Source organism: Balaenoptera borealis, assembly GCF_965194805.1.
Source record: "Balaenoptera borealis genome assembly, chromosome: 3".
Lineage (NCBI taxonomy): Eukaryota > Metazoa > Chordata > Mammalia > Artiodactyla > Balaenopteridae > Balaenoptera > Balaenoptera borealis.
Window position 1 is genome coordinate 112,857,461 of NC_138866.1, and position 27,835 is coordinate 112,885,295.

The following is a 27,835-nucleotide window of genomic DNA, read 5'->3' on the forward strand; positions in this document are numbered from 1 at the left end:
GACCTTCTTTAATTTCTTTCAACACTGTTTTCTTTTTCTTTTTTAACACTGTTTTCTAATGTTTCTCATTTCTTCTGTTAAATTTATTCTTAAGTATTTTATTCTTTTTGATACTATTGTAAATGGAATTGTTTTCTTAATTTTATTTTCAGATTGTTGATTAGTATATAGAAATACAATTGATTTTTGCATATTGATCCTTTACCCTGAAACCTTCCTGAACTTGCTTATTAGTTCTGATAGTATTTGTGTGTGTGTGTGTGTGTGTGTGTGTGTGTGGATATCTTAGGACTTTCTATATACAAAATGATGTCATCTGCAAATACAGGTACTTTTATTTCTTCCTTTCTAATCTTGATGCCTTTTATTTCTGTTTCTAATTGCCCTGACTAGAACTTCTAGTACAATTTTGAGTAGAAATAGTGAGAACAGACATCCTGATCTTAGGGAGAAAGCACCAACTATGAAGTACTAACATCATATTAAGGATGTGAGCTGTGGGTTTTTTGTAGATGTCCTTGATCAGGTTGAGGAAATTCCCTTCTATTCCTAATTTGTTTGTTTTTAAATTATAAATGGGTTTTAGACTGTGTCAAATGCTTTTTTTGTTTTGTTCTGCGTCTTTTGAGATAATCATGTGCTTCTTAAAAATTCTATTGATAAAGTATATTACATTAATTGATATTTGGATATTTAACCAACCTTGCAACGTTCCTGGGATAAATCCCACTTGGTCATGGTCATGGTGTAATTCTTTTTATATGTTGCTGGATTCAGTTTGCTAGTATTTTGTTAAGGATTTTTGCATCCATATTCCTAAGAGATATGGGTCTGTAGTTTTCTTGTGATTTCTTTGGTTTTGGTATCAGGGTAATTCTGCCTGATAGAATGAGTTAAGAAGTGTTCCGTCCTTTTCTGCTTTCTGGAAGAGTTTATGAAAACACTGCTATTAATTCTTTTTTAAATATTTGGTAGAATTCATCAGTGAAGACATCTGAGGCTGTGGGTAATTTTTTAAGTTAATATTTAGATGTCTTTACTTGTTATAGGTCTTTACAGATTGTCTGTTTCTTCTTAAGTCAGTTTCAATGGTTTGTATCTTTCTAGGAATTTGTCCATTTATTGGTATCTTAATTTATTGGTATATAATGTTCATAGTATTTCTTTTTAATCTTTTTTATTTCTGTAATGTCCGTAGGAATGTTACCTCTTTCATTTCTTTTTTTTTTTTTTTTTTTTTTTTTTTTCTTTCATTTCTGATTCTAGTAATTGAGTCTTTTTTTGTCTTTTTATATTTATCTATTTATTTATTTATGGCTGCATTGGGTCATTGGGTCTTCGTCGCTGCGCACAGGGCTTTCTCTAGCTGTGGCGAGTGGGAGCTACTCTTCGTTGTGGTGTGCAGGCTTCTCATTGCGGTGGCTTCCCTTGCTGCGGAACATGGGCTCCAGAGGCGTGGGCTTCAGTAGTTGTGGCTTGCGGGCTCAGTTGCTCCGCGGCATGTAGGATCTTCCCAGACCAGGGCTTGAACCCATGTCTCCCACACTGGCGGGTGGATTCTTAACCACTGCGCCACCCGGGAAGTCCCTTTTTTTTTTTCTTGATAGTTCTAACTAAAGGTTTGTCAATTTTGTTGATCTTTAAAAAAAAAACGAAACAGCTTTTGGTTTATTGATTTTCTCTGTTTTTCTATTTCACTAATTTACACTCTAATTTTTATTATTTCCTTACCACTGCTTGTTTTAGACTTAGTTTGCTCTTCCTTTTCCAGTGTCTTAAGGTGGAAGGTTAGGTTATTGATCTGTGATCTTTCTTGTTTTATAATATAGGTATTTACAGCTATAAATGTCCGTCTAAGCACTGGTATAGCTGCATCCCATAAGTTTTGGTATGTTGTATATTCATTTTCATTTATTTCAAGTTATTTTCTAACTTCCCTTGTGATTTCTTCTTTATTTTCTTGTTTTGTATGTTTTGTTTTCTTTTTTTGTGTGTGTGATTTCTGCTGTGATTTCAGAGTTGTTGCTTAATTTCTACATATCTGTGAATTTTCTAAATTTCTTTTTGTCATTGATTTCTAATTTTATCCCATGTGGTTTAGCTTTCATTTCTGAAAGTTATTTTTCCTGGATAAAACATTTTAGGTTGATATTTATTTTTCCTTTCTGTATTTTAAAGACTTGGCTCCACTGTCTTCTTGCTTGCATTGTTTCTTTTTTCTTTCCTTCTCATTTTATAAATCAATACTCCTAAGAGGTTAGTAAATGTTTCACATGAGAAATACTTAAGTTTTATGTAGGAGTATAATTTGCCTTTAGTCACCGTTAATAATAAGTTACTCTTATTATGACTTAATAAGTCATAAATCGTGGGTATTACTTGCCTTGTGATGAGCCTAGTTTCACTTGAAAATCTTGGAGAGAAGAGGTTAGTTATATATATTCTCAAATTCAAATTTTGTAGTCACCAAATCTCTTGATTTCCTTTTTGACTCAGTGGTTAAGATTGTGTTACTTAGTTTCCACATATTTGTGGATTCTCCTGTTTTCGTGATTCAGTTGATTTCTAGTTTCATTTCATTTTGTTCAGAAAAGATTCTTGGTGTGATTTCCATATTCTTCAATTCATTAAGACTCTACTGTGACATACATGTCATCTATCCTGGAGAAAGTTCTGTGATTGCTTGAGAAAAATGTAAATTGTTCTGCTATTGGGCAAAAAGTTTTGTATATATCTTTTAGATCCATTTTTTGTAATGTTGTTCAGATCCACAGATTTTTAAAATTGATTTCTGTCTCAATGTCTTATCTATTATTGCAAGTCCTGTATTAAAGTCTCCTACTATTATTGTGTTTCTCTCAATTTCTCCTTTCAGATCTGCCAATATTTGATTTACATACTTAGGTGATTTGATGCTGGGTGCATATATATTTACAATTGCTATATCTTCCTATTGAATGACCCTTTTATCATTATGTAATGATCTTCTTTGTCTCTAGTGACAGTTTCTGGCTAAAAGTCAGCTTTGTGTGGTTTAAATATAGCCACTTCTTTGTTTTGGTTAACATTTGCATGAAATATCTTTTTCCATCACTTCACTTTCAGCCTATTTGTGTCCTTGAATCTAAAGTGAGTTTCTGGTAGACAACAGATCTTGGCTTTTTATCCATTCAGCCACTATGTATCTTTTTGAAGGTCTAATTGTCTTTATTAGGTGATTCATGACTCAGGTAGCATTCCATCTAGGAACTAGAAGGAGGCCCAGAGGGGAAGGCTTTTAGAGGCAGAAGGATGGTGGGGCAAGGAGGTTACTAGCAAAAGGAAAGAAAGAATTGTTTCAGGCCAGGTCATCTTCTTTGGCAGGGAAGGGAAGGGTGGGGGGGTCTCATTATGCAAATTGTCTCACTGGTTAGTGCTAATTAGGAAATTTAAGATATTTATTTAAAAGCCACGTTCCTGGGAGAGGTTGAAAGTACAATTAAGTCTCGGTTTGCTGTCCTGGGGGCAAATAACTCCATTTTGGGCTTGTTACTTCTTTTTAACAATTCCCCCCTTTTGATCAAACTCTCACCCTAACTGAGAGATGTGATCAAAATTTAAGGTATTAGTGCCACTCTGAGCTATGTATCTATGGAGGCTTGGTGTGGTATCCACAGATCATAATGTTTTGTGTAATCCCTGTTACATTCACAGGTCATGGTTCCAGTTTCCTGATCCTTAAAGTGGTCTTTCTCCTTATTCCTTTTCTGACACCCCAGTCTTAGGGAGATCATTTGCTTGACATTTAACAGCTGTGAACACGTACTTAAAAGCTTTTGAAAGACTATAACGCACCAGGGGGATTTTTATGATAACTATAAGCAGGAGAATTCCCAGTGTTTGGAGTGTACTTTGGAGCCATGGTCTCCAAGACCCAAACCAATCAGAATCAAATAAGTCAAAGAAAGACGCCATTGAAAGAGTCATCTTCTTAAGTCAAGTTTGCTCAATAATATTACGTAACTGAGTTTCAACTTGCCCAGAAGTATTAACCCAGGTATAACAAGTTCACTTGCCTTGTTTCTGACAAAAAAAAAAATCTGCTATCCTTATTTTTGTTTGTTTGTATGTAATGTGTCTTTTTTTTCCTCAGGCTGCTTTTAAGTCTTTCTCTTTATCGCTCTTTTTTTTTTTTTTTTTTTTGGAAACTATTATTTTATTAAGGAATCCACTTCTATGACTTATGAAGCCCAGGCTGAGTTAATAGTGATGAGTTCTGGAGGTAATGACACCCCACTCTGACTTTCTGGTTATAACCACTGTCTTCTCTCTCTATCCCAACTGAAATCCCAGACTCATGAGGCCTCAATCCCTGCCCTCCTATTCCTGGAAGATGCTAAAGCCAACTATGTAAGAGCCTTTTTCAGAGGAAAAGATGATTTTTGTCTTCCCAGAAGACAAACCCTCTACTTTGCTTTATGAGGCAGACAGCAACCCCAAACCACAGAAAGGTTGAGAATTCTCTTTATCATTTTTTAAAAACAATTTTGATATACTTAGGTATAGGGGTTTTTTTCCTTTTTCTTTTTCTTTTTTTCTTGGCTGAGTAGAGAGTACTTTATTGATGGTACATGACAAAGTAGGGGTCCTCCAAAGTAGGGCTTGGGAGAGCCCCAGCTGTGATGGGGGTCACAGTTTCTTGTTCTTGGAAAATGTCAAGAACGAGAGATTCTCAGAGTCTTGGGAGATTGAGTTGAGGCAAGGACTCCCCAGCAGCTGAGGACCTCTCTCCTCCTCTTGTGTTCTTAGTAGGGCTGATGGTCCAGGGACTCTTACTCCTTGGAGGCCATGTGGACCATAAGGTTCATCACCCTGTTGCTATAGTCAGATTCATTGTCATACCAGAAAATGAGCTTGATAAAGTGGTCATTGAGAGCAGTGCCAGCCCTAGCATCAAAGGTGGAAGAGTGGGTGTCACTGTTAAAGACTCAGGAGACAATCTGGTCCTTAATGTAGCAGGATGCCCTTAACGGACCCTTTGATACCTGTTTTACCACCTTCTTGATGTCATCATATTTGGCACATTTCTCCAAATGGAGGTCAGATCCAGAACCAACACATTGTGGGTGGGGACATGAGAGGCCATGCCAGTGAGCTTCCCATTCAGCTCAGGGATGACCTTGCCTACAGCCTTGGCAGCACCAGTAGAAGCTGGGATAATGTGCTGGGTAGCCCCATGACCATCACACCACAGCTTCCCAGAGGAGCTATCCACTGTCTTCTGGGGGGCAGTGATGGCATAGACTGTGGGTATGAGTCCCTCCATGATGCCAAAGTTGTCATGGATGATGTTGGCTGGGGGGAGCGGGGGCAAGCAATTGGTGATGCAGTAGGCATTGCTGACAATCTTGAGTGAGTTGTCATATTCCTCATGGTTCATGCCCATGACATACATGGGGGCATCAGCAGAAGGAGTAGAAATGATGACCCTTTTGGCTCCACCCGTAAAATGAGCCCCAGCCTTCTCCAAGATAATGAAGACACCAGTGGACTCCACAACATATTTGGCACCAGCATCATCCTACTTGATGTTGGTGGGATCTCAGTCCTGAAAGTTGGAGATGGGCCTTCCATTGATGACAAGCTTCCCATTCTCATCTTTCTGCCATTGAATTTGCCATGGGTGGAATCATACTGGAACATGTAGACCATGTAGTTGAGGTCAATGAAGGGGTCATTGATGGAGACATTATCTACTTTGCCAGAGTTAAAAGTAGTCCTGGTGGGACTTCCCTGGTGGCTCAGTGGTTGGGAATCCGCCTGCCAATGCAGGGGACACAGGTTCAAGCCCTGGTCTGGGAAGAGCCCACATGCCAAGGAACAGCTAAGCCCGTGCGCCACAACGACTGAAGGCTGAGCGCCTGGAGCCCATGCTCTGCAACAAGAGAAGGCCCCGCTCACCACAACTAGAGAAAGCCCACGCACAGGAACAAAGACCCAAAGCAGCCAAAAATTAATGAATTAATTAATTAATTTTAAAAAAAGAAAAAAAAGTAGTCCTGGTGACCAGGCACCCAATACAGCCGTATTCGTTTACTCCAGCCTTCACCATCATGTCTCAGTGACATAGCTGGCACTGCACAAGAAGATGCAGCTGTCTTGGGAATTCCCTGGTGGTCCAGTGGTTAGGACTCTGTGCTTTCACTGCCGAGGGCCCGGATTCAATCTTGGTCTCTCTTGTGCTTTCTGTTGGATGGGGAAGACCAGAGAGCTTGGTATAGTTTCTTTATGTTTATAGTGCTTGGGGTTAATTATCTTAGATCTATGGATTTATCGTTATCAAATTTAGAAATGTTTCAGTTAATTTTTTCCTTCAAATATTTTTTCCTGTCTTCTTCCCTCAGGTTACACGTATAGAAATATTAGGTCACTTGAAGTCATCTCACAGCTCACTGATGCCATGTTATTATTATTATTATTTTTTAGCCTTTTTTCTCTAGGTGTTTTATTTTGGATAGTTTCCATTACTATGTATTAAAATTCACTAATCTTCTGCCATGTCTAGTGTTCTATTAATCCATCTAGTGTATTTTTATCTCAGACATTATAGTTTTCATAATTTCAACTTGGATCTTTTAAAAAATACCTTCTATATCTCTACTTAACATGGTCAGTCTTTTCTTTACCTTCTTGCACATATGGAATATAGTTAGAATAACTGTTTTAATGTCTGTGATAGGGACTTCCCTGGCGATCCAGTGGTTAAGACTCTGTGCTTCCACTGTAGGGAGAATGGGTTCGATCCCTGGTTGGGGAACTAAGATCCTGCATGCTGTGCAGCCAAAAAAAAAAAAAAGTCTGTAATAACTCTATCATCTGGGTAATTTCTAGGTAGGTTTCAATTGATTGGTTTTTCTTTTCATTATGGGTCATATTTTCCTGTTTCTTTTTTACCTGCTAATTTTTATTGGTTGCCAGGCATTAAGAATTTTATTTTATCAATTGCTGGATTTGTGTGTGTGTGTGTGTGTGTGTGTGTGTATTCTTATAAATGTCCTTGAGCTTTGTCCTGGGGTGCAAAAGTTACTTGAAAACAGTTTGGTCCTTTCAGATCTTACTTTTGTTAGTGGGGGCCAGAGCAGTGTTTAGTTTTTTCCCACTTCTGAGCCAAAAACTCTTCTGACGCTGGCTCTACTCAGTGTCCCATTAATTGTGCGGTTTCTACTCTGGTTTGTGGGAACCAACACTATTCGCAGCTCTCTGTGAGCTCCAAGGATTATTCTCTCTCATCCTTTTGGGTGGTGCTTACCATGCTTTCTGGTGGTTTCCTCACATGCATGCATTGAGCAGAATTACTGCAGAGGTACCCTGTGTAGAGCTCTAGAGTTCTCTGTGTGCAGCTCTTGCCCTTTTGGTTCTCTGCTTTGTGTTCGGTACTCCCAGCTTTTCAGTGTCCTCTCAGTGTGGGGAGGCTGCCAGACTTCACCTGCCTTCCTCTCGCTGCGCTCTGGTCTGGAAACTTTCTTCAGGCAGTGAGGTGGGGCATTTATAGGGCTCACCTCATTTGTTTCCTTACTCCCAGAAGTCACTATTTTTCCCTGTCTGGCATCCAATGTCTTGAGAACCACCGTTTCATATATTTTGCGGGGTATTTTAGTTGTCTTAGGTGAGGATGTAAATCCAGTCCCTGTTACTCCATCTCAGCTGGATGCAGAAATCCTTACGATCATTGGTTGATTTGTTCAGCTGGCATTTATTGAGGGCAAGCTTGCTGTGTGCCCACCTCACACCAGGCTTGCTGATCTCCAAACACTCCAAATTTACCTATCTCAGGGCCTTTGCATGGGCCCTCTTCTCTGTCCAGAATGCTCTTTCTAGCTGTACTTCCCTCCCTCAGCGGCCTTCTCAGACTAACCTGTGTAAAGCTAATTGCTCTCTTTTATTTCCATCACACTTATGCTTTCCTTTACAGCTTCTTTTACTAGAATGTAGGCAGGAATTTTTGTCCAATTCACCACAGCCAGCTCAGGGCCAGGCACACTGTCAGTGTTCAATAAATATTTATTGAATGAGTGCGGTCTTTGCATATTTCAGGGTGCCTGTCATATAACAGAGCGCAGTCAACTTGGAGGTGCTCGGCCGATGGGAACAGAGCTCCCTGCCTGAAGGTGCCCAGCAAGGAAGGGAGACCAGGCCCCTGAACTGAGGCCCCCCTCAGCCGCGCTCTCCTTAGTGATAACCAAAGGCCCCACGTGCCTGCCTGGGAGGGCTGACAGGTGGGGCTGATGAGTTGCAGACCCAGGCCTCCGCCCAGCACAGAACCAGATGCTGGGCAGGAGCCAGAGCCAAGCTTCCGTGACACTGTTGTCTTCAAAGCCCCTGTCCCACCCTGGCCCTTGGTGGGGATTTCGGGCCTCACCAAGCCCCTCAGAGTGTCTGCCACCAGCCTCTGGGGAAAGATGGAGCCATCCCCTGGTTCTAGTTCCAGATCTATTTGTGTGACCGTTGACAACTATTAGAATGCTCACAAGATTAGAGGTTGGCTCTATAAAGTAAATAGTACTTTGTAAACTGCAGACTTTCTACAAGTACTCGCTGAGCCTTAGGAAATTTCTGTTCCAAACCCCTACTTTTGACAGAGGAAGGGACTGTTTAAATGAGAGGATGTATGTAGACTGCTTAGCACCAGGCTTGGGACTCTGTGTTTGTATTCTAGCTACTAACCAGCTGCCTACCTCTGGCTGAACAACCAACAGCCTGCACCCCCTCAGCTGGGGGCCTTGATCCATCTGTCCTCAGTAAGGATTATAGCTACCATTTTGTGAGCATTTACGAAGTGGCAGGCCATGAGCTCAGCACTTTGCGTGCATCATCTAATTCTCTCATCATAGGATGAAATAGTTATTATTCCCAATGAGGAAACTGAGGCTCAGAGACATTAGGTAATTTTCCCAAGACCCTGAAACTAGTAAGTGGCTGAAGCAGTGTTCAGACCCCAGGGTGGGAGGTCTCCAAGCTTCTAGGTCCTGGCTTCTCTTCCCTTAGCGTTCTCTTCTAGTAAGTGGTATTTCCTGCCAGCTACTCCTTCCTGGGCCTTTGGGGAAGGTTTCTGAGAGTCCATTTGGCCAGTCACTGGATCAGGGCAAGACAGGGTCTAAAACCTCCAGCTGAGAGTCTGCCCCGAGGCCCAGCTATGAGCTTGTGGAGTTGGCAGTGAGGAAGTCTCTGAGAGTCAAAGAAAATCCCATGTTAAAAACACCGCCCTGGGGGAAGGAGAGGGGGGTGGGCAGGAGCCCACAGACCCAAGGGTTCGCTCAGCGAGTGTCTGCCAGCTGGTTCTCCGGGAGCGGCCAGTTGTACATTCCCCACAGGATGGCGGGAGCTGCAGATACAGGCAGGCGAGTGAATCTGGCCCCGTGGGAGCTCCACATGGGCAAGGTCACTCCGATGGGGCCACCCAGGGGGCCTGGCCTCCCTAGGAGGGGATGGAGCTTGAACCAGCCTTGGAGCACCTCACCAATTTGGATGAAGGAGTGGGGGTGGCATGGGCAGCCTTTTCAGCACAGAGAAGCCCTGAGTGCCACTCAGGCCATCCCGCCTTTCCTGGGCTCCTGGCCTGCACCCCACTATGTGTCCACACCACAGTCCCTAAGTGAGGGGCCGTTAGTGCTTGGTAGATGAAGAAACTGAGCCCAGGGTCCAAGACTGCGGGTGGGATGTGCTGAATGCCAGGTGATGAGTTGGATTATTCTTAGGGAGGCCATGGAGGGCCATGGGAGATTCCTAAGCATCAGTAGGTCACCTGGGCAATGTCTGGGGCAGCTTATTGCAGGGGACGAGAGTGGAGGCCAGAGACAGTGTAGAGGCTGTTGGAGCAATCTTTTTTTTTTTTTGGCCATGCCGCATAGCGTGCGGGATCTTAGTTCCCCGACCAGGGATGGAACCCGCACCCCCTGCCGTGGAAGTGCCAAGTCCCAACCACTGGACCACCAGGGAATTCCCTGTTGGAGCACTCTTGAGGGGCTATGAGGCAGACCTGGGCCTGGGCGAGAGCTGGAAAGGCCTGGGGGATGGGACTGGGCTGATGGGAGGTGCAGAAGATGTAAACAGTAAGGGATCTTAAAGACCATCTACCCAACCCACTTGTTTTACACAAGAAAACTGAGGCCCAAAGAGGGAAAGTGGATTGTCCAAGGGCAAACAAGAGGTAAAAGGTAGAGCCAAGCTAGAAAGACCCTGAAAAGTTCAAGGACATCCCACCCCAACTAAACACTGAGCCGAGTTTCCTCCTATAATTGACCCTCCTTCCCCTGGGATCAAGCCCCACCTGAGCGTACCAGGGGTCCCAGTAAGACCCAGATCAGCTTCTGTCTCACTGTGAGCCCCCGGGGCCTCTCCTCCTCTTCCCTGGGCCACAGTTGCTCATCTGTGAAATGAGGCCATTGGACCAGCTGACCGCTTTGGCCCCTATCTGCTCTATGTGCCCAGAGGAAGACAAGGCTAGGGCTTCTTCCTCACTCTGGTCCTCCACCCCCTAGTCCAGCATGACACCGACATGCGGGTGGGGCTGGCCTCTTGGGGCTCACATGCCTGAGGAGGCAACGTGATCTGTAAAGGATCCCTGACCCTCTCCTTTTGAACCCCAGAGAGGGCGTCTCCGTCATGTGAGGACCACAGGGGGATTAGCCACTCTGAGATGGGAGGCTGGGGAGGCGGCCAGGACACCTGGGGGAAAGAGGGAGAGAAGGAAGCAGGAGAGGGAGGGCCTCCAGGCCTCACGTGGTGGGAAGAACAGAGTGGCTGGGAAGGGCCCTGCAGGGGTCCTGCAGTGGGAAGGAGCCCAGCCTCGCTGCTTCACTCCTTCAGAGGAGTGTGGGACATGCCACTTTCTGGCTGTAAGTTTCTGAGTACGTGACCAAGTTAAGGTGAGCTAATCTGGGGGCCGGGCCAGAAGCAGGGGGATGCCTGGGCCAGGAACCCGGGAGGAGGGGAAGGAGAGGTGTGGTTGGCCTGGAGAAAAGGAGAGGGAGGCAGAAGCGGAGTCAGGGTCCCTGCCTGGGAGCTATGCAGGCAGGAAGAGTGTGTGGGGGGGCACTTGGTTTTTGTTTTTGTTTTTTTAATTTTATTTTTTATGTATTTATTTTTGGCTGCGTTGGGTCTTCGTTGCTGCGCGCGGGCTTCCTCTAGTTGCGGCGAGCGGGGGCTACTCTTGGTTGCGGTGCACAGGCTTCTCATTGCAGTGGCTTCTCTTGTTGGGAGCACGGGCTCTAGGCACCTGGGCTTCAGTAGTTGTGGCATGTGGGCTCTAGAGCGCAGACTCAGTAGTTGTGGCGCACGGGCTTAGTTGCTCCGCGGCATGTGGGATCTTCCCAGACCAGGGCTCGAACCCGTGTCCCCTGCATTGGCAGGTGGATTCCCAACCACTGTGCCGCCAGGGAAGTCCCATGTGGGGGACTTTGAATGATGCCTGGTCCCTGATGAGTCACTGTCTGGTGTCACATACAGCCCCAGACACAAGGAGACCTGGCATGGAGGGGCAGAAAGCATAAATTTGGAGCAGGGCCAGGCCTAGATTTCAGACCTTTCCACTCACTAGTTTTGTGGCCCTGGGCTGGTCTCTAGTCCTCTCTGAGCCTCTGATTCTAGAAGCAAATAGCAGTTGTTTCATCCTTAATGGGCAGGCTGTGAGATCAGATGTCAGTCTTACCCCAGACCCTCCCACTCCCCTTGCTGGTCAAATGCCACTTCTTCACCCAAGCACGCCACCCCCCAGGCCTTGGGAGTGGCATTATTCCTCAGTCTCCCACACCACCACAGTCCCTGGGGCTACAGGAAGCCTTCTGGGAGTGCCCCAGTCCCTCTAAAGGGGTTGGAGCCAATCCAGGGCCTGTGCAGTGAGGGGACCAAATGGGAGGCTGGGGTGGGGAGTGCAAGGACCCTCCCATACCTGCTTCACCACCGTGTCTCCCGTTCCCCCCACTCTCTGATGGGATATTTGCAACTCCCTCCCCTTTTTCTAAGCTCAGGCCCTGCTTGTCTGTTCCACAACAAGGAGTGAATGTTATTTAAAAGGAGATCAGGAGATTTGCCTTAAATAGGCATGGAGTGCTGTGCCAGGGCCCAGGGTGCAGGGCGGGGGAGGAGGCCACCCTGGGTGTTGGAGAGAAAGGACTGGAGCTGAACAGAGAGGAGAACACCCTCCCTAAGGGTGTGCACAGCCCTTCACAGTTTACCCAGATTAGTCCTGGGCTGTGGTGGATCGGTTACACAGGGCTTATTCCCACCCTACCCCCATTCTGAGGATGGGGAAACTGAGGCCTAGCTTAGGGAACTGACGGGTGTGCTAGCTGCCAAGTGGCATCTGAGGAGGATGCCATGGTCTTTCTGCTTCAGCCCCCAGGAGCTGGGGCCTCCTGCAGCACGGATGGGGCTCCTGCAGGGTTGGGGGGTAGGCCTTGAGGCCCCCCCACACACCTACCCCCACCACCAGGTTCCAGGCCTTTGGCTCCTGCCCCTGGGTTGCCCCTGCTTGCCCTCCCAGCCCCAGCTTGTAACTGGACGCCCTCCTCACTCGACACCTTCCCAGGTGAGCTGGGGCTCTGCTTACTGAACCCAACACCAGCTGGGGGAGGGTAGTGAGGGGGCACCCCTGGGGCGGGCATCTGCCGGGAGGCTGCGAGGCTGAAGGAGGGAGCTGGAGGTGGTGGGAGTCCAAGGAGTGGAAGGCGGGCTGACTGTCAGCCTCCTCCCCGCAGGGCTAGTCTGGCACCCGGGGTTCGCTGCCCCTTTCAGGGTCTCCTACCAAGCCCCTCCCCTTCCATCTCATCCCCTCCCAGCTATTTATGTCTCAGCAGGCGATGCTCTTGGAATCCTAAAGAAATGGAGTCTTGAGTGTGGGGTTTCAGGGACAAAGCTAGGGGAAAGGAAGCAGCGCCTGCTTCCTCCTTTTTGCGAAGGTCCTGAACACCAAGGTGAGGCTTCAGACACCTGGGTGCCATCCTGGCTCTGCCATTTACAGCCCTGTGACCTTGAGCTGCCCACCTTCTGTGAGCCTCCTCTGTAAACTAGGTCTAAAGATCCCCCTCGTAGAGTCATCAAAGACACTCAGATAAGAAGGTGGACAGAGGCGAGAAGAGGGGCAGTTATGATACACACAGTCACCCATCAGGGCTGGGACTCAAGTTTGTTTTGGGAAGGAGAGGAGACAAGACCTCATTCTCCCCTTCCCTTTAGAGGCTGGGCACAGCCTGGGTCCTCCAGGAGGGAAGACTGAAAGAGAGTCTTTACTCTGGGCTCCTGCTAATTCTCTTTGTTATTCTCTGGCCACCCTAGAGGCTGGGGGACAGGGGGAGGGAGAGATGAGGAGGGTTGCAGGGTGGCCTCTTCAGGTAAGTGCAATAAAGGCCAATAGGAGCTAACCATGAGGGTTTACCACATGCCTGTCCCCACCCCAGCTCTTTACCTTTCCTAAGTCCATGGCTAACGATGAAATTTGGGTTGAGGTTTTAGGCAGCATGTCCAAGGTGACACAGCAAGTGGTGGAGCCAGTATCTGGCTTCAGTGCCCTCTGCTGACCTTGCAAAAATCCCAGGACCCTGGGACTTGGGTTCCAGACCCAGCTTGCAGTGTGACCTTGGCCAAGTCACCTAACCTTACAAGGGATTAGTTTCCTTTCCCCATAAGGTGGGGATAATGTCCCACTCTCCTCTTGGGGTTATTGTGGAAAAACAAGGGGGCTAATGAACTCAGACCATGAGACACTCAACAGATACCTGGTACTAGCTTCTCAACAAAGAAGCTTCCCTATGCCTACTGGCCGCCCCAGGTCCTGAGGTGGCCCACCCAGGCACAGAGACTGGAAGACAAAGGACCCGACAGGTCTCTGGGCAGAGACCAAATGACCACTTGGCGCCACCTAGTGGTGCCTGGTGTGTGGTGCTTGAGGAGCAGGAGGCCCACTGCTCTGGGATGCAGGGGTCTGAGCACCAGCATTGGCCCTGTAGGGGTGAGAAAACTGTGCCAGGATCTCAGAAAGGAGCATGTCATGCCTCGCTAAACCCTCCCGTGGCCTCCGACTGAGGGTAGGGTGAAGGTGGGCCCTCCACCAGTCCCTCTGTCTCAACCCCACCTCTCACTCCCTTTGGACAGCTCGGTGAACACCAAGTGGAGGGCACAGGGTTCCAGTTCCAGCTCTGCCACTGCCTAGCTCCCCAGGCCTCAGCTACCTCCTCTGCAAAATGGGAGTAAAAATCCCCACCTCTCAGGGGATGGCACTGTCCCTGAATTCTTTAAATATCAAACATTTTATGAAGTGTCTCCTTTCTAAAGTAATTGTGCTCAGTGCTTTGGTGCACGAAGACATCTAAGCCAGGTCTCTTGCTACTGTGGGGTCTCCAGTGTCTAGCCAGCACCTGGATAAATATTTGTGGAATGAATGAATGAATAAATGAACACACAAGACGGGCAGGAAGTCTCCTTTATCCCAGTGTGACAGGATATTACTGAGGATGTTTTCTTGGTTCTGTCTGTCCTTATCACATTTAAAAGCCCCCATGGTTGCCCACTTGTGTTTGTGGGGTCACCCTGATGGGCTTGGCTTCTCCTAAGACTGTCTTTTTTTTTTTTTTTTTTTAAACTTTTGGGTTTATTTATTTATTTATGGCTGTGTTGGGTCTTCGTTTCTGTGCGAGGGCTTTCTCTAGTTGTGGCAAGTGGGGGCCATTCTTCATCGCGGTGCGCAGGCCTCTCATTATCGCGGCCTTGTTGCGGAGTGCAGGCTCCAGACGCGCAGGCTCAGTAATTGTGGCTCACGAGCCTAGTTGCTCCGCGGCATGTGGGATCTTCCCAGACCAGGGCTCGAACCCGTGTCCCCTGCATTGGCAGGCAGATTCTCAACCACTGCGCCACCAGGGAAGCCCAAGACTGTCTTGTATTTGGGGCAGAGGAAAGGGTTCATGCCACAGAAAAATAACTGACTCCTCAGGGTCAGGAAGGGTGGTGGCAAGTGCAAGACAGGCAGGGGTCATCCAGGGGGCCCAGCTGGCACCCCTCTAAGACCCCACATCTTGTTTGCCAAAGGAGCCAGTGTAGGAACAGGCAGGACTGTGCTCTACGGACACCACGGTGATGATAACCATTAGTCATCATAAATTTCATTTATTTTGGCTGCATTGGGTCTCCGTTGCTGCATGTGGGCTTTCTCTAGTTGTGGCAAGCAGGGGCTACTCTTTGTTGCAGTGCGTGGGCTTCTCATTGCGGTGGCTTCTCTTGTGGAGCACGGGCTCTAGGCGCATGGGCTTCAGTAGTTGCAGCATGCGGGCTCAGTAGTTGTGGCGCACGGGCTTAGTTGCTCCGCGGCATGTGGGATCTTCCTGGACCAGGGCTCGAACCCGTGTCCCCTGCATTGGCAGGCGGATTCTAAACCACTGCGCCACCAGGGAAGTCCCATAAATGTTAATAACAGCTACTGATTGACCTCCTGCCATGTGGCTGGCCTTTCTCCCAACAAACCTATGTGGATGTCAGTTACCACCTGCACTATATAGGTAAGGAAACCCTCTCAGAGAGGTTGTGTAACATGCCTAAAGTTGCACAGCTGGTGAGTGGTAAAATCAGGATGGAAAGCCAGGTCTCTCCCCGATCTATAACCATCAGTCAAATTCTCCACAGGCTGTGCCTCCTCCACGAAGCCCACCGTGAAGGTCTGAGGCCCTGTAGCCCCTCTGAAACACCATGGCACTGAGCCCCCATTTAAGCAGACACTCCCTGAGCACCCAATCTTTGTGTGCTGGAGCCTCTGCTGGCTTTTGGGAGACAAGGATAAACACCTTCAAGCACCCGAGATTTCATGTCCCCTAGCAACCAGCATGGTTTCCACCTTCTTGAGGTCTCCCACCATTGGCAATTTTACATTTAAGTAACCATTGCTCTCTAGAGCTGTCAATGCACGCTTCCACTATAACCTGTATTTATCAGCCAGAACTGATACCTTTTCACTCATAGCAGTGAACCTTAATAGTCTTTGCCAGCCTATGAGGGCCCCTGAGCAATTTCCAACAGGCTTTTTGATCAACTGAAGCTATGATGATCAGAACATCCAAGCTGGAGCCCCAGCAAGGCACAAAGTGAGAAAGTTTCAACCGAGGCCCCCAGCATTTGGACATTGTGACAGGCCCATTTCCCACCGTGTGAATTCTCTAGTGTGTCCTTGTCAGACTGTTGGGTGACGGTGATTCGCTATGAGTCACCAACCTCAGGTAACTCAGCTTTGCCAAATAGCCAGTGATACTAACAAAACCTCATATAAGGGTGCTCTGAGCTCAGCCATCAAGGCGTTAACAGACACCTCTACGTGACCAGGTATGCGGGGTGGGGTAGGGGTAGCACCCTGGAAAGGGTCAGCCAGTGCCCCAGGTAGGGGTTCTTAAAGGGAGCATAAGACTCAACTCACAGTCCTCACACGGTTTACAGGTTTATTTGTCCAAAATAAATACAGTCTGAGAACATCCATTTCAATACTCCTACACACGATTTCTTCACCGAAAGAGCAGCATAAGATATAGACACACAGTTTGCAGTGCATGTTCTCAGGTTAGGCTCAGGAGGGTGTTTGTCCTGGCTTGTGCTGGGCTGGGTCTAGCTGTGAAGATCCCCCCCAGGTTCCCTTCTCTGCTTGGGACCTGAGTCCCCTGCCAGGACCCCTACAGCCTGTTCCTGCTCCTGGAGGACCTGCCACCTCTCCTCTCTGCAGCCTAAAGGGAGCGGCATTCACAACCGTGTGGCCCTGTGGCCAGCCCCTCGCAGAGAGCTCTGTCCTATAACACCAGCTACCACTGCAGGCCCATTGCCAACTCCTGACCCTGGAAGCAGCTCATCCAGGGCAAGGGGAAAAACTGAGGAACAGCTGGCAAATGGATGGGAAGCACTCTCTCCTGAGCCCTGCCAGGAGGCTGAGAGCCCCTGATGAAGGGAGAAAGGGACATTCACTACCCTTCCCCAGGTATCCCCTGGGGCCTGGCCCACCAGGGAGCAGGAAGAGGGGGAGACCACCCTTTGTCTTCTCTTTGCAGATCAAAGGTTCGGGTCCACGTTCTCCTGGTCTGAGGCTGCCTCATCGTCATCTGGGGACTCCTATATCAGAGCCAGAGAAACCCAGTCACAGGCTTGTGCCACCCCCGAGTCATAGCCTGGGGGCCAGCATCTCCTTCCTCTTGCCCCTGCTGCCAACGGAGCCAGAGGAGGCTCTGCCACCCCCTCCCCATGGTCCTTTGGCCTTCCCTCTGTCCTAGCTCCCAGGCTGCCCATGGCCACATGGCCCACCATTGGGTGACTCCCTCTTACCAGGCTGAGGCCCCTGTCCTGCCGCAGGGTAGCATAGAAGCTCAGCACACGGGGGTCACAGCGAACCACCATGGGGTCAAAGTCCAACACACACAGGCCCTGCAGGCTGCGGGCCCGGGAAAGGGCCACATAGGCCTGGCCGCTGGCAAACACACGGCCCAGAGAGATCTCCACGCAATCCAGGGACATGCCCTGGGGGATAGAGGGACAGGGCTGGAGCCAGCTCAGCCTGAATTCACCTGTGCCCAAGAACATGACCCCACCTCCACCAGCCCAGCTATTGCCCCTGATCTCCTTGCCCAGTCCAGAGATTCTGAGTCAGAGAGAGACAGGATGATGGGTGTCTGAGTAGGGAGGTGTCCAGGAAATACAGATCCAAGATAAGAGTAGAGGGATAAGGGTGAAAGGAAAGAGCTCAGGTCTGGGTCAGACAGTCATGGAAATGAATCTTGGCTCCGCAGGGCACTAGCTGTGTGACCTTGGACAAGTTACTTAACCTCTCTGAGCCTTCTTTTCCTCTTCTGTAAAGCAGGAATGATTATTACAACTATACCTCCTACAGTTGTCGTAATATGTTAAAATTAACATATCCAATGGTGGCTCAGAAAATGGCAGGGCCCGAGATGACAGAGGGGAAGTGTATGTGTCCAGGAAAGAGAGAGGAAGTGGGATGGGAAATGCACTAAAGAAAGGTTTATTCTACAGCTGGTCTGGAACTTTCCATCCAGGGCAAGTTCAACCCTCACAAAGCCTCTAAGACCCCCCACCCTTCAACATGCCCCAGGCCTATCCTGCCCCCATCCCCACACTCACCTGGCTCTTGTGGATGGATATGGCCCAGGCCAGCTGGAGGGGCAGCTGCTGCCGGCTGAGAAGCCGGCCCCCAGTGGCCTGCACCATCCAGCGGTCAGCACGGATGACCTCGGTGACTCCACACAGGAACCGCACCTGGGGCAGCCCTGAGGGAGACGTGGAGAAGTCCCACCTTTCAGTCCCGCTTCAGGGCTCCGAGGTGAGGACAGGCCTCACCTTTCCATGCTAGCCTTTTCCTCTGCACACTAACCCCCAGGACCTTGCTGCAAACCCGAGCAGTAGGACTGCTCCCCTATCACTTACCTCTCCCCTCGGCTTCGAACCCAACTACCACCCCTCGGGCACCATTTACCAGGCCCCGAGACACTGCCAAGTTCTTCACCAGCATCACCTGCGAGAGAAGGAAAACCGGAGGCATGGACAGCAGGGCATCCTTACGCCTGGCCTCAGCTCCAGGGGTCGCTTCGGCGGATCTCTGAGGCTGGGGTCTGTCACGGAGGGGCACTGAGTCTGCTGGGGCCCCTGCGACAAACTGCTTTATTTCCTTAGGTCTCAGTTTCCCCTTGTGTCAAAGGGCAATGACATTTGCTCAGTTTGCCTCAGAAGGAGGGGGTAAAGAACAATAAGGTGACAGGGCACAATGACCATGTCTATTACAGGGAATGCGTATGGACCTCAATCCTGAGGGATAGCCCTCTTCCAACCACTGTGCCTGCATTTCCCCCTAGGTGCCCTTTGGAACCTGAGAAAAGGATCCCACCCTCGCCATTGAGGAAGGAAGGAGGAGGCTCACAGTGGAGGGTACACTACAGAAGACAACTGAGTGCGGTAGGTGTTTTACTCTGAATTTAGAGATGGAGAAACCCAGCTTCAGCAAAGGAAAGGGATTTGTCTAAAGCAACACTGCTTGGAGCTTCAGGTGGAGGAAGAAGAGGGCAGTGGAAAACGGAAGACAGGAAGGTGGCTGGGAACAGGAGGGAAGAAGTTTGCTATGGTCACAGCTGGGCCCTCTGGCTGTGGAGCAGCCTGTGCAGAGGGGCAAGGACCAGGGAGGCCGATGCTCCCAGGGTCTGGGCCCTGCTTCCCACTCACCTGAGCCCCCAGCTTTAGCTGAAGGAGCTGGCTGACGGGACACTGGGCATCCAGGGTCCGGGCTTGCTCAGGGTCACTGTCCATGGCCTCAAAGCTATGTACCTCACCTGGGAAAAGAGAGTTGGGCAAACAGATTACAAGTCACTGACTCATGGCTCAATTTCCAAAAAAACACATATTAGACTAGGGCATGGGGAGAGGTAGTGAGCACAGCTCAAACCTAGCTGGGGCTTTGAAATCAGAGGCCTGGGTTCAAGTCTCATTTTTAGTGTTTACTGGCTGAATGACTTTGACCCAGGAAAGGTCACATCTCTCAAAGTCACAATTACACCTGCAAATGTAAGGGACTTTATGGTCACAGAGGCTGGGACCGAGATATCTAAATGACACCAAGGGCCCAGGCTGCCTGGGGGGCCATGCCTGCCTGATGGCCTCTCCCAGCTGGTCTGGCCCAGCCCCAGCTCCCTGCTCACCTGGTAGTTTCTGCAGCTGCCTCTCGTTGGTAAGGGCCACATCATCCTGGTGGGTGCAGAGCCTCGTGGCCACAATCCCATCTCGCCCCACCCTGTGGGCAGCCGTAGCCCGGAGCTGGCGGGTGACCTCATCTGAGCACCTGCGGAGGCCAGGCTATCAGGGTAGAGCCTACCTGAACACCAGGGAAGGCGGGGCACGTGGGTGACATGGCCCATGCAGCAGGTCATGGACCAGGCTTGGGGACTGGATGGGGCACCAGGGCAAGATTTGCTGGTTCCCCAAGCTGGCCAACTTGTTCCTTCCTCACTTGGACCCCAGACATGGAGAATGAGCACGGGGGTGGTGCTTGGCTGTGATCATGGGCAGGCGCCCTTCCCTGTGTCTGTCCCCAGGTTGGAGCTAGCCGCTCTCCTGAGGAAGTTAGATATGATGAGTGAGCATAGGCCAGAGATTTAGAGACCGAGGTGAGGCTCTGCTGTTGATACCCTGTAATACTGGTACCCTATAATCAGGTTGGCCTCCAAGCTACAATTTTCTAGCCCCTTGCCTCCTGCCTTAGGGGGAAAAAAAAATCTAGCCTGTGTTTCTATTTTCCCCACTTCAAGCTTTCCTCCAGGGGAAGCCTGGGTGCTGCAGCAACTCAAGTGAGAGGAGGAGGAAGAACTTGGGAACACCTCTCACTGCTCTGCCACTCAGCCTTTCTCTGGTCCCCCACACTTGCTGGTGTATGCTGTGCACCTTCCTACCTGCCTCCTGTCCCCAGGCATAGAAAGCCCCTCACCACCACCACCTGCTTCCTTCATCCCATCCCAATCTGACCTGGGTCTCAAGACCCAGCTGCGGTCCATATTTTCTGCCCTCCTGGCCTCCTTTCCACTCCCAAGTTAGAGTACCTGTAGCATTTCAACCTTTTGTCCTAGCTGGGATGGGATCACGTCTGCAACCTCCTCTCCCCCACCAAGTGGCTGCACAGGCTCTAAGAGTACAAGGAACTTGGGTTTTAGAGTCAGACCTGAGTTCAAATCCCAGCTCAGCCACTTACTAGCCATGACTTTGAGCAAGTCACTTCACCTCTTTGAACCCCAGTTTCTGCATCTGTAAAATGGGAGTGTTAACAACTCTGAATAACTCTTGTGTCTCCATCTGCCCATAATTCCCTGAGATGTACTCTGTGCCAGGCCCTGTGCTGGATGTTAGGGACCCAGCCCTGGGGGAGGCTGGGCCCCAGTGCTCACAGAGTGACCATCCCCAATGGGGCCATGAAGTATTTCTCCTCCTTCTCTGGGTTCCTGTGCTCCTCTCTGACCCACGCTTGGATCCGCATCCCATGGCCCCTTCTCTATTCCCCAGGGCCCACCTGCCCAGCCGCACAGCTTGCAGCAGAGAGATGAAGGTCTCGTCCGTCTGCCTCCACACCTCTGTCAGCTCCAGGGTCACTGGGACACATCTCCTCCAGCTCTTGGCCTGGTGGGGGCAAGTGGGGCGTCAGCGAGCAGAGCAGACCTCCATGGGGGTTAGGGCCAGAGGGTGAGTGCTACCTGGAAGCAGAACTGCGGGGGCTGGGATCCCTTGGTTACAGGCGGCAGCTGCAGGAAGTCCCCACAGATGATAAGCTGGATCCCTCCGAATGGCTTGTTCTGCTGCCGGACAGCTCTGGAGAGGAGCATGGGGTGCTTTAGGCGCTGGGGTGAGCGAGTTCCACATGGAAGACCACCAGAACCCAGTCCTCACTGCCTATACTGACCTGGCCACGGCCTCCAGCTTGTCAAATAGGTCCGCTTCCACCATGGAGATCTCATCAATGACTAGCCGCTGGCAGTTCAGCCAGCCCTGCCGCACACCTGGCCGCTGGGCCAGGGCCACACACTGGGCCAGGGGAGCGTGGCCCGAGCCAATGCCTGTGAGTGACACTATTCAGCCTGGGCTGAGATCCCAGCCCTGTCTCAACCCTGACCTCCCCTCTCTTCCCACCTGCCTGGCTTGCTCCCAGCTTAAGCCCCAGAGGCTCTCACTTACCTGCAAAGGCATGGAGGGTAGTACCCCCGATGTGGCAGGCTGCCACCCCAGTGCTGGCAGTGGCCACAGTGCCTGTGGGAGGCAGTGAGCCCAGGATACGCTTCAGCAGATAAGATTTCCCCGTCCCTGGGCAGAGGGCAAAGTCAGGGCCACTTCTCCATCCTAGCACACCACTGTTCTCCCCACACCCACTCTGCCCCCCACTACCTGCACTCCCAGTGAAGAAAATGCTCTGGCCTTTCAGGACAACCCTCAGCACAGCAGCCTGTTCCCTGGAAAGCTGTGGTTTGGTGGGGGGCAAGCTCAGCTTCTTCACAGGCAGGGGCCACCTTCGGACTTCCTGGGGGGATAGGGCTGTCTCAGGGCCTCCCCACATTCCCTAGACATTGCCCCCTCCCTTCTTGGCCTGGTAGCCCTTTGTGTCTCTGCTGGCTTCTCTCCTTGGAGCCCTTGGGCAGCCTTGGTTCACTTGGAGATCTTGCTAGTAACCACAGGGGTCCAGGTCTCTCCTTGAGGAAGGGACCGAGGCTGGATCTCCACTGACTCCTGGTGCCCTGAAGACCCCAGTGTGCAGGTCCAGATTCTCCTTCAGCTTTCTCCCCTGGGTTCCCTAACTCTCCTGGTTCTCTTACCCATCCTTCCTTCTCACTACCCTTCCTGTCACAGATGTGTCTCTCTTGCCTCAAAACGCCCAAGCAAAACCCTGCCTAGCCAGGGCCCCTTCTTGCCGCATCTCCGTCTTCTCACCAGCTTGTCTCAAACCTCTGTGGTCTGTGATCCATCTGTTCCAGTTCCCGAACACTGTCAGACCCACCAGGCTTTGTCCCCCTATCTGATTGGACCCGTTGGCTCTGCCCCTACACAGCTGACCGCTTCGTTCTCTCCAAAACCTCCTCTCCTCCTCCAGGGCGACCAAGTTCCCACTCTTCTTCTGAAGCACCTTCTCTGCTTTCTCTTTTAATGTGACCTTGGCCCCCTTTTCCTAGTCTCGTTACTCAGTCTCAGGGATTGCACCATGAGAAACACATGCACAATTCCCATATTCCTGTCATTCTCAGAAGTCTGATGAGCATCTCGTCTGGGATAACCAGTAGCCATCTCGAACACCGCCACCATCTTCCCCCCAAACTTGGGCTTTCTCGGTCTCTTCCGTCTCCGTGGCACACCCACTCCCCAAGGCGTCCCCCCTTTCCTGTCCTCACGGTGCTGGGCTTGGCCCCCGACCGGGGCTCCGTGGGCTGCTTCACCGGCGTGGAGTCCGTGACACAAGTGGCCGCCGCGCGCCGCAGCTCCTCGGGCTGCACCGGGCTGATGGTGACGAAGTCGCGGGGCCGCGGGCCAAGCAGCTGCGTGCGGGCGGAGGCCGGCCCGGGACCCGGGGCCGCGGCCAGCTTGAGGCGCAGAGTGCGCAGGAAGCGGCGCAGGCGGTCAGGGGGGCAGTCGGAGAGCAGCAGCTGCACGGCGCCGGTCCGGAGAGCGCCGTCGGCTGGAAGCCGAAGAGTGCTGCGCCCGGACGCGGCGAAGCGCGTGAAGAGGCGCGCGGCGCGCAGGGGAAAGCACCGCGGCCGCCCCGCGGGCCCGGGCGCCTGCAGCCTCAGCATCAACTCGCGGCGCTCGTTACGACCCAGTCTCAGCTCCGCGGTGCGTAGGGCCTGGCGCCTTCGCGGCTGCCCGCCCGGGCTCAACTCCTCCACAGCAACACGGCACCGCAGCTCCGCGTCCGCGCATTCCGCTGCCGCTGCCTCGGTGCCCGACAGCATCGCCACCAACCCTGCAGGTCTGCAAAAAGACCGGAGCGCAGGGGTCACGGGGACTCAGGGGACATAATAGGTGGTATAGAGGTCAGGACGGGGAGCCGGGTCATAGCCACAAAGGGTCCCGGGGCTGTCACTGGTAACACAAAGAGTTCACGGAGAAGGTAAAAGGGTCCTGGGGCGAACCGGAAATTCTCTTAGAAATTACTCTCCTACACAGTAATTTCCAGAGCGGCGGATGGGCAGCGTCAAGTGCACCCAGGGTTGGGGAACCTCGGCTGTCCGACAAGGGCCACAGAAGAAGGGATCCCCTGAGCAGAAAAGAAGCCTGCTTCCAAGAGACGCAGGGCGGGCACGAGAATCCTGAGTCTTCTCCCCAGGAAGCAGGGGACTCTCACGTGTGGAGGTAAGCAGGGTACTGAGCTCCGTACTCAGGGCACTCAGCAGGTAATCAGCGCCTTCTGTCTTCCAGGTACGTTCACTGGCTTATACGCAGCCAAGCAGGTCTCACTATTCCCCGTGTACAGAAGTGGAAAACAGGCTGAGAGAGGCCACAACGGCTAGTAGGAGTCAGGGCTTGTGTGATTCTGAAGCCCCGGCGCTTCCCATCTCCAAGGTGGGATGGGGTAGAAAATATTTGGCTAGGGAAATCGCGGAGGACCCTGGCGTCCGGGTTTCCGTTCACCCTCCGTCTGACCCACTTGTACGCACCCTCCCAGTAGGGACCCCTTGAAGAAGCAGGCGCTCTGCCTCCCACCTTTAGGATCGGGTGAACACTCACTTGCGCCAGCACTCGGACGACCAAGCTGAGCAAAGTCGGCATGCAGTCAAAAGTAGGACACTAGAAACTTTCAAATACTGGGTGTAGAGAATCACCCTATCACCGGCCGGATCTTTAAATTTTCCAGCCAATCAGAGACAGCGGGCGTGCCAACGGGAGTGTCTTTCTTTGGGTTTCAACTCTCGGGGCTTGGGCTGTACCAATAGCACCCCGGAGGAAGGAGGCTTATTGTGGTGGCGGAGCATACCAAGTCGCGGACTAGTGGGTGTGGTGGGAGGGGGCGGGGACTGCAACTGGGCCGCGCGTGGTGTTGTGTCACCAATCGCGTCTCTGAAGGTTTATTTTCAGAACCTTGCCTCCAACACACACTCCCTCCTCTCTAGCCCTCGCACTAAGGCTGAACTTGGCCTTGCGGAAGAGCTGCCTCTGATCCCTCTCTGTTTACACTCACAGGACCTTTGCCCATTTCTGGGCAGACCCCCCAACCCTCGCGCACACACACACACACACACACACCCCACGGCCTACTGCTCTCGCTGCCCACCCCGCCCCCCACCAGCTCTTTCCACACTTATCTATCTCTGTAACCATCATTTTACGCATTTGTCTTTCCCATGCGTCTGAGACCCATGAGTGAGGAACTCTTGAGACCTGTGGCCAGGTGTTCAGAGTGCAAGGGAAGTGTGTGGGCCTCTGTCTTAAGGGAATTCGCATCCCTCTCATTGAACTGAATGCTTAGGGAATTCATTTTTAATTATCTTTTTCCTCCCTCATTAAATCTTGGAATGACATAGCTAGAAGGCATCTTACACGTGAGTCAGCCTGGTCATTTATTGAATTGCCCCATTTTTCTTTTTTTTTTTTAATAAGGAATTTTAATGGTTCTTTTTTTTTTTTTAATAGAGTTTTTATTTATTTATTTATTTATTTATTTTTGGCTGTGTTGGGTCTTCGCTTCTGCGCGAGGGCTCTCTCCAGCCGCAGTAAGCGGGAACCACTCCTCATCGCGGTGCACGGGCCCCCCACCACCGCGACCCCTCCCGTTGCGGGGAACAGGCTCCAGACGCGCAGGCTCAGCAGCTGTGGCCCACGGGCCCAGTTGCTCCGCGGCATGTGGGATCCTCCCAGACCAGGGCTCGAACCTGCGTCCCCCGCATTAGCGGGCAGACTCTCAACCACTGCGCCACCAGGGAAGCCCCCCCTTTTTTTTTTTAATGGTTTTTAGGTTCTTTTTTTAAATAATTAATTAATTAATTTTTGGCTGTGTTGGGTCTTCGTTTCTGTGCGAGGGCTTTATCTAGTTGCGGCAAGTGGGGGCCGCTCTTCATCGCGGTGCGCGGGCCTCTCACTATCACGGCCTCTCTTGTTGCGGAGCACAGGCTCCAGACGCGCAGGCTCAGTAGTTGTGGCACACGGGCCTAGTTGCTCCGTGGCATGTGGGATCTTCCCAGACCAGGGCTCGAACCCGTGTCCCCTGTATTGGTAGGCAGATTCTCAACCACTGCGCCACCAGGGAAGCCCGCCCCCATTTTTCAAATGAGGAAACCAAGGCTCCAAGAAGTTTTACCAGATGTCGCATAGCTTGTAGATAGCAAAACAAAGCCTTGAACCCAAGTCTAAGCCTGCTAGTTTAACTGCTACACCACACTGCTCCCAGGTGACTGGTCTAACTCGGTGAAGGGAGTCCAGCCCTGGACTGGAATCTCAGTTCCTGACAGCCACTGCATTGCCCCAGGCCTGCCAGTCAGATGTTACTCTAAGCAAGTTTCCTTAATGTCTCAAGCCTTTGTTTCCTCATATTTAAAAATGGAGAAAGATGAAGATGTGATGATTGCACAACTCTGTGACTATACTAAAAAGCATTAAATTATTTGCTTTAAATTGTATGGTATGTGAATTATATCTCAATAAAACTGTTAGGAAAAAATCATGAGAAATATTTTTCCTCTTAAGTGTTGTCTTGACATATGAGTACTAGTGGCACAGGAAAATTTTTAATGTCACTGTGGTAGGCAGAATAATGACCCCCCCCCCGCCCCCACCCACCGCAAACCGCAAAGATGTCTGCATCCTAATCCCCAGATTCCTTTTGTGAATATGTTACCTTACATGGCAAAAAGGACTTTGCAGATGTGATAAATTAAGGATCTTGAGATGGGGAGATTACTCTGGGTTGTCTGGGTAGGCCCAACTAGGACTCTTATAAGGGAGGCTAGAGAGTCAGAGAACGAGATGTGATGAGGAGGAAGCGGAGGTGTGTGTGTGTGTATGTGTATATGTAAGAGGGAGAGACAGAGAGAGAGGGAAAGATTGATTTGAAGATGTTACTGCTGGCCTAGAAAATGGAAGAAAGGGACATGAGACAAGCCATAGAATACAGGAGGTTTCTAGAAGCTGGAATAGGTGAGGAAGTGGGTTTCCCCCTCTAGATTCTCCAGAAGGAACACAGCTCTTGATTTTAGTCTAGTGAGACACATTTTAGGCCTCCAGAACTGCAAGATAATAAATTTGTGTTGTTTTAAGCCACTAAATATGTGATAATTTGTTACAGCAGCTATAGCAATAAGAAACAAATACAATCATAAGCTAGAAAGCGAAAGCTGGGATTATGAACCCATGTCTGTCTATTTCCAAAGCCTGTGTTCTCTCTTCCCACTACCCTCTGCTCAAAGTGGGCCTAGTACACTCACACTGTCGGCTACCTTCTCCCTTCTCTCTGTGTAGTATTCCAGACCAATTCTAGAGAAAGCATGGAGGCTTCCACATGAATTTTCCCCAACATTTTTTTTCTTTTGGTTTTCAATTTTTTTTTTTTTTTGGCCTCGCCACTCGGCTTGCGGGATGTTAGCTCCCCGACCAGGGATTGAAACCTGCCCCCCGCAGTGAAAACCCCGAGTCCTAATCCCTGGACCGCCAGGGAATTCCCTCAAGTTTTTTTTAATTGTAAAATATACATAATGTAAAATTTACCACGTTGACTACTTTTACGTGTACAATTCATTGCCATTAAGTACATTCAAATGTTGTATAACCATCACCACTATTTCTAGAAAAGTTTCATTATTCTGAAACAGAAACTTTGTACCCATTAGACAACGGTTAGACAACCATTAGACAACTCCCCATTCCTCTCTCCTCTCAGCCCCTGGTACCCCAAACATTTTATTCTGAAAATAGTCCAACATATACAGAAAGATAGAAAGACTTTCACAGTGAACACCATACACCTACCACCAAGATTCTACAATTAATATTTTGCTGTATTTCTTTTAACACATCTAACCATGTATCCATCTCCCCATTCATCAATCCATTTTTTTTAACATCTTTATTGGAGTATAATTGCTTTACAATGTGTGTTAGTTTCTGCTTTATTACAAAGCGAATCAGCTATACATATACATATATCCCCATATCTCCTCCCTCTTGTGTCTCCCTCCCACCCTCCCTATCCCACCCCTCTAGGTGGTCACAAAGCACAGAGCGTCAATCCATTTTTTCTTATTCATTTCAAAGTTGCAGACAACAGTTCACTTCACATCTAAACACTTCAACATGCATAGAATTAACTAGAGTTTATGCTTAC

General features: G+C 50.0%; 1 protein-coding gene, 1 long non-coding RNA gene and 1 pseudogene across 7 annotated transcripts; 1 reads left to right on the top strand and 2 right to left on the bottom strand.

Moving 5' to 3' along the window:
• Window positions 1–1,970: 1,970 nt before the first annotated feature.
• LOC309624841 (glyceraldehyde-3-phosphate dehydrogenase-like) lies at window positions 1,971–6,106 on the bottom strand (annotated as a pseudogene). The gene is made up of 2 exons: window positions 6,047–6,106; window positions 1,971–5,766 (listed from the first exon to the last, which is right to left on the bottom strand). The product of its transcript is annotated as a glyceraldehyde-3-phosphate dehydrogenase-like (transcript).
• Window positions 6,107–14,592: 8,486 nt separating this feature from the next.
• On the bottom strand, window positions 14,593–24,302 carry PIF1 (PIF1 5'-to-3' DNA helicase). 5 transcript variants are annotated; one of them, XM_082383312.1, is made up of 12 exons: window positions 22,917–23,689; window positions 21,922–22,054; window positions 21,715–21,840; window positions 21,443–21,596; window positions 21,237–21,351; window positions 21,056–21,162; window positions 19,698–19,837; window positions 19,225–19,331; window positions 18,436–18,523; window positions 18,133–18,278; window positions 17,320–17,511; window positions 14,593–17,109 (listed from the first exon to the last, which is right to left on the bottom strand). In XM_082383312.1, the coding sequence occupies exons 1-12, from the start codon at window positions 23,472–23,474 to the stop codon at window positions 17,050–17,052; spliced, it is 1,926 nt and encodes a 641-aa protein (XP_082239438.1). In that variant the 5' UTR covers window positions 23,475–23,689; the 3' UTR covers window positions 14,593–17,049. The 5 variants fall into 5 exon arrangements, with proteins under 5 accessions (XP_082239438.1, XP_082239436.1, XP_082239435.1 ...); XM_082383310.1 differs by adding an exon at window positions 24,250–24,302 and having other exon boundaries at window positions 14,593–17,511; window positions 21,715–22,054; window positions 22,917–23,493; XM_082383309.1 differs by having other exon boundaries at window positions 14,593–17,511.
• Window positions 18,885–26,130, top strand: LOC309624845. The gene is made up of 3 exons (XR_014242143.1): window positions 18,885–18,960; window positions 23,689–24,084; window positions 24,191–26,130. It is a non-coding gene; the product is annotated as an uncharacterized lncRNA (long non-coding RNA).
• The last annotated feature ends 1,705 nt before the right edge of the window (window positions 26,131–27,835 follow it).

What these genes read in the sequence shown, in the direction of transcription:
- PIF1 (XM_082383310.1), bottom strand. Translation starts at nt 23,474, where the DNA reads ATGCTGTCGGGCACCGAGGCAGCGGCAGCGGAATGCGCGGACGCGGAG. An exon ending in TACCCTCCATGCCTTTGCAG is followed by an intron (nt 21,597 to 21,714) that starts GTAAGTGAGAGC and finishes TGTCACTCACAG; the next exon opens with GCATTGGCTCGGGCCACGCT. An exon ending in AAGCTGGAGGCCGTGGCCAG is followed by an intron (nt 21,352 to 21,442) that starts GTCAGTATAGGC and finishes GCTCCTCTCCAG; the next exon opens with AGCTGTCCGGCAGCAGAACA.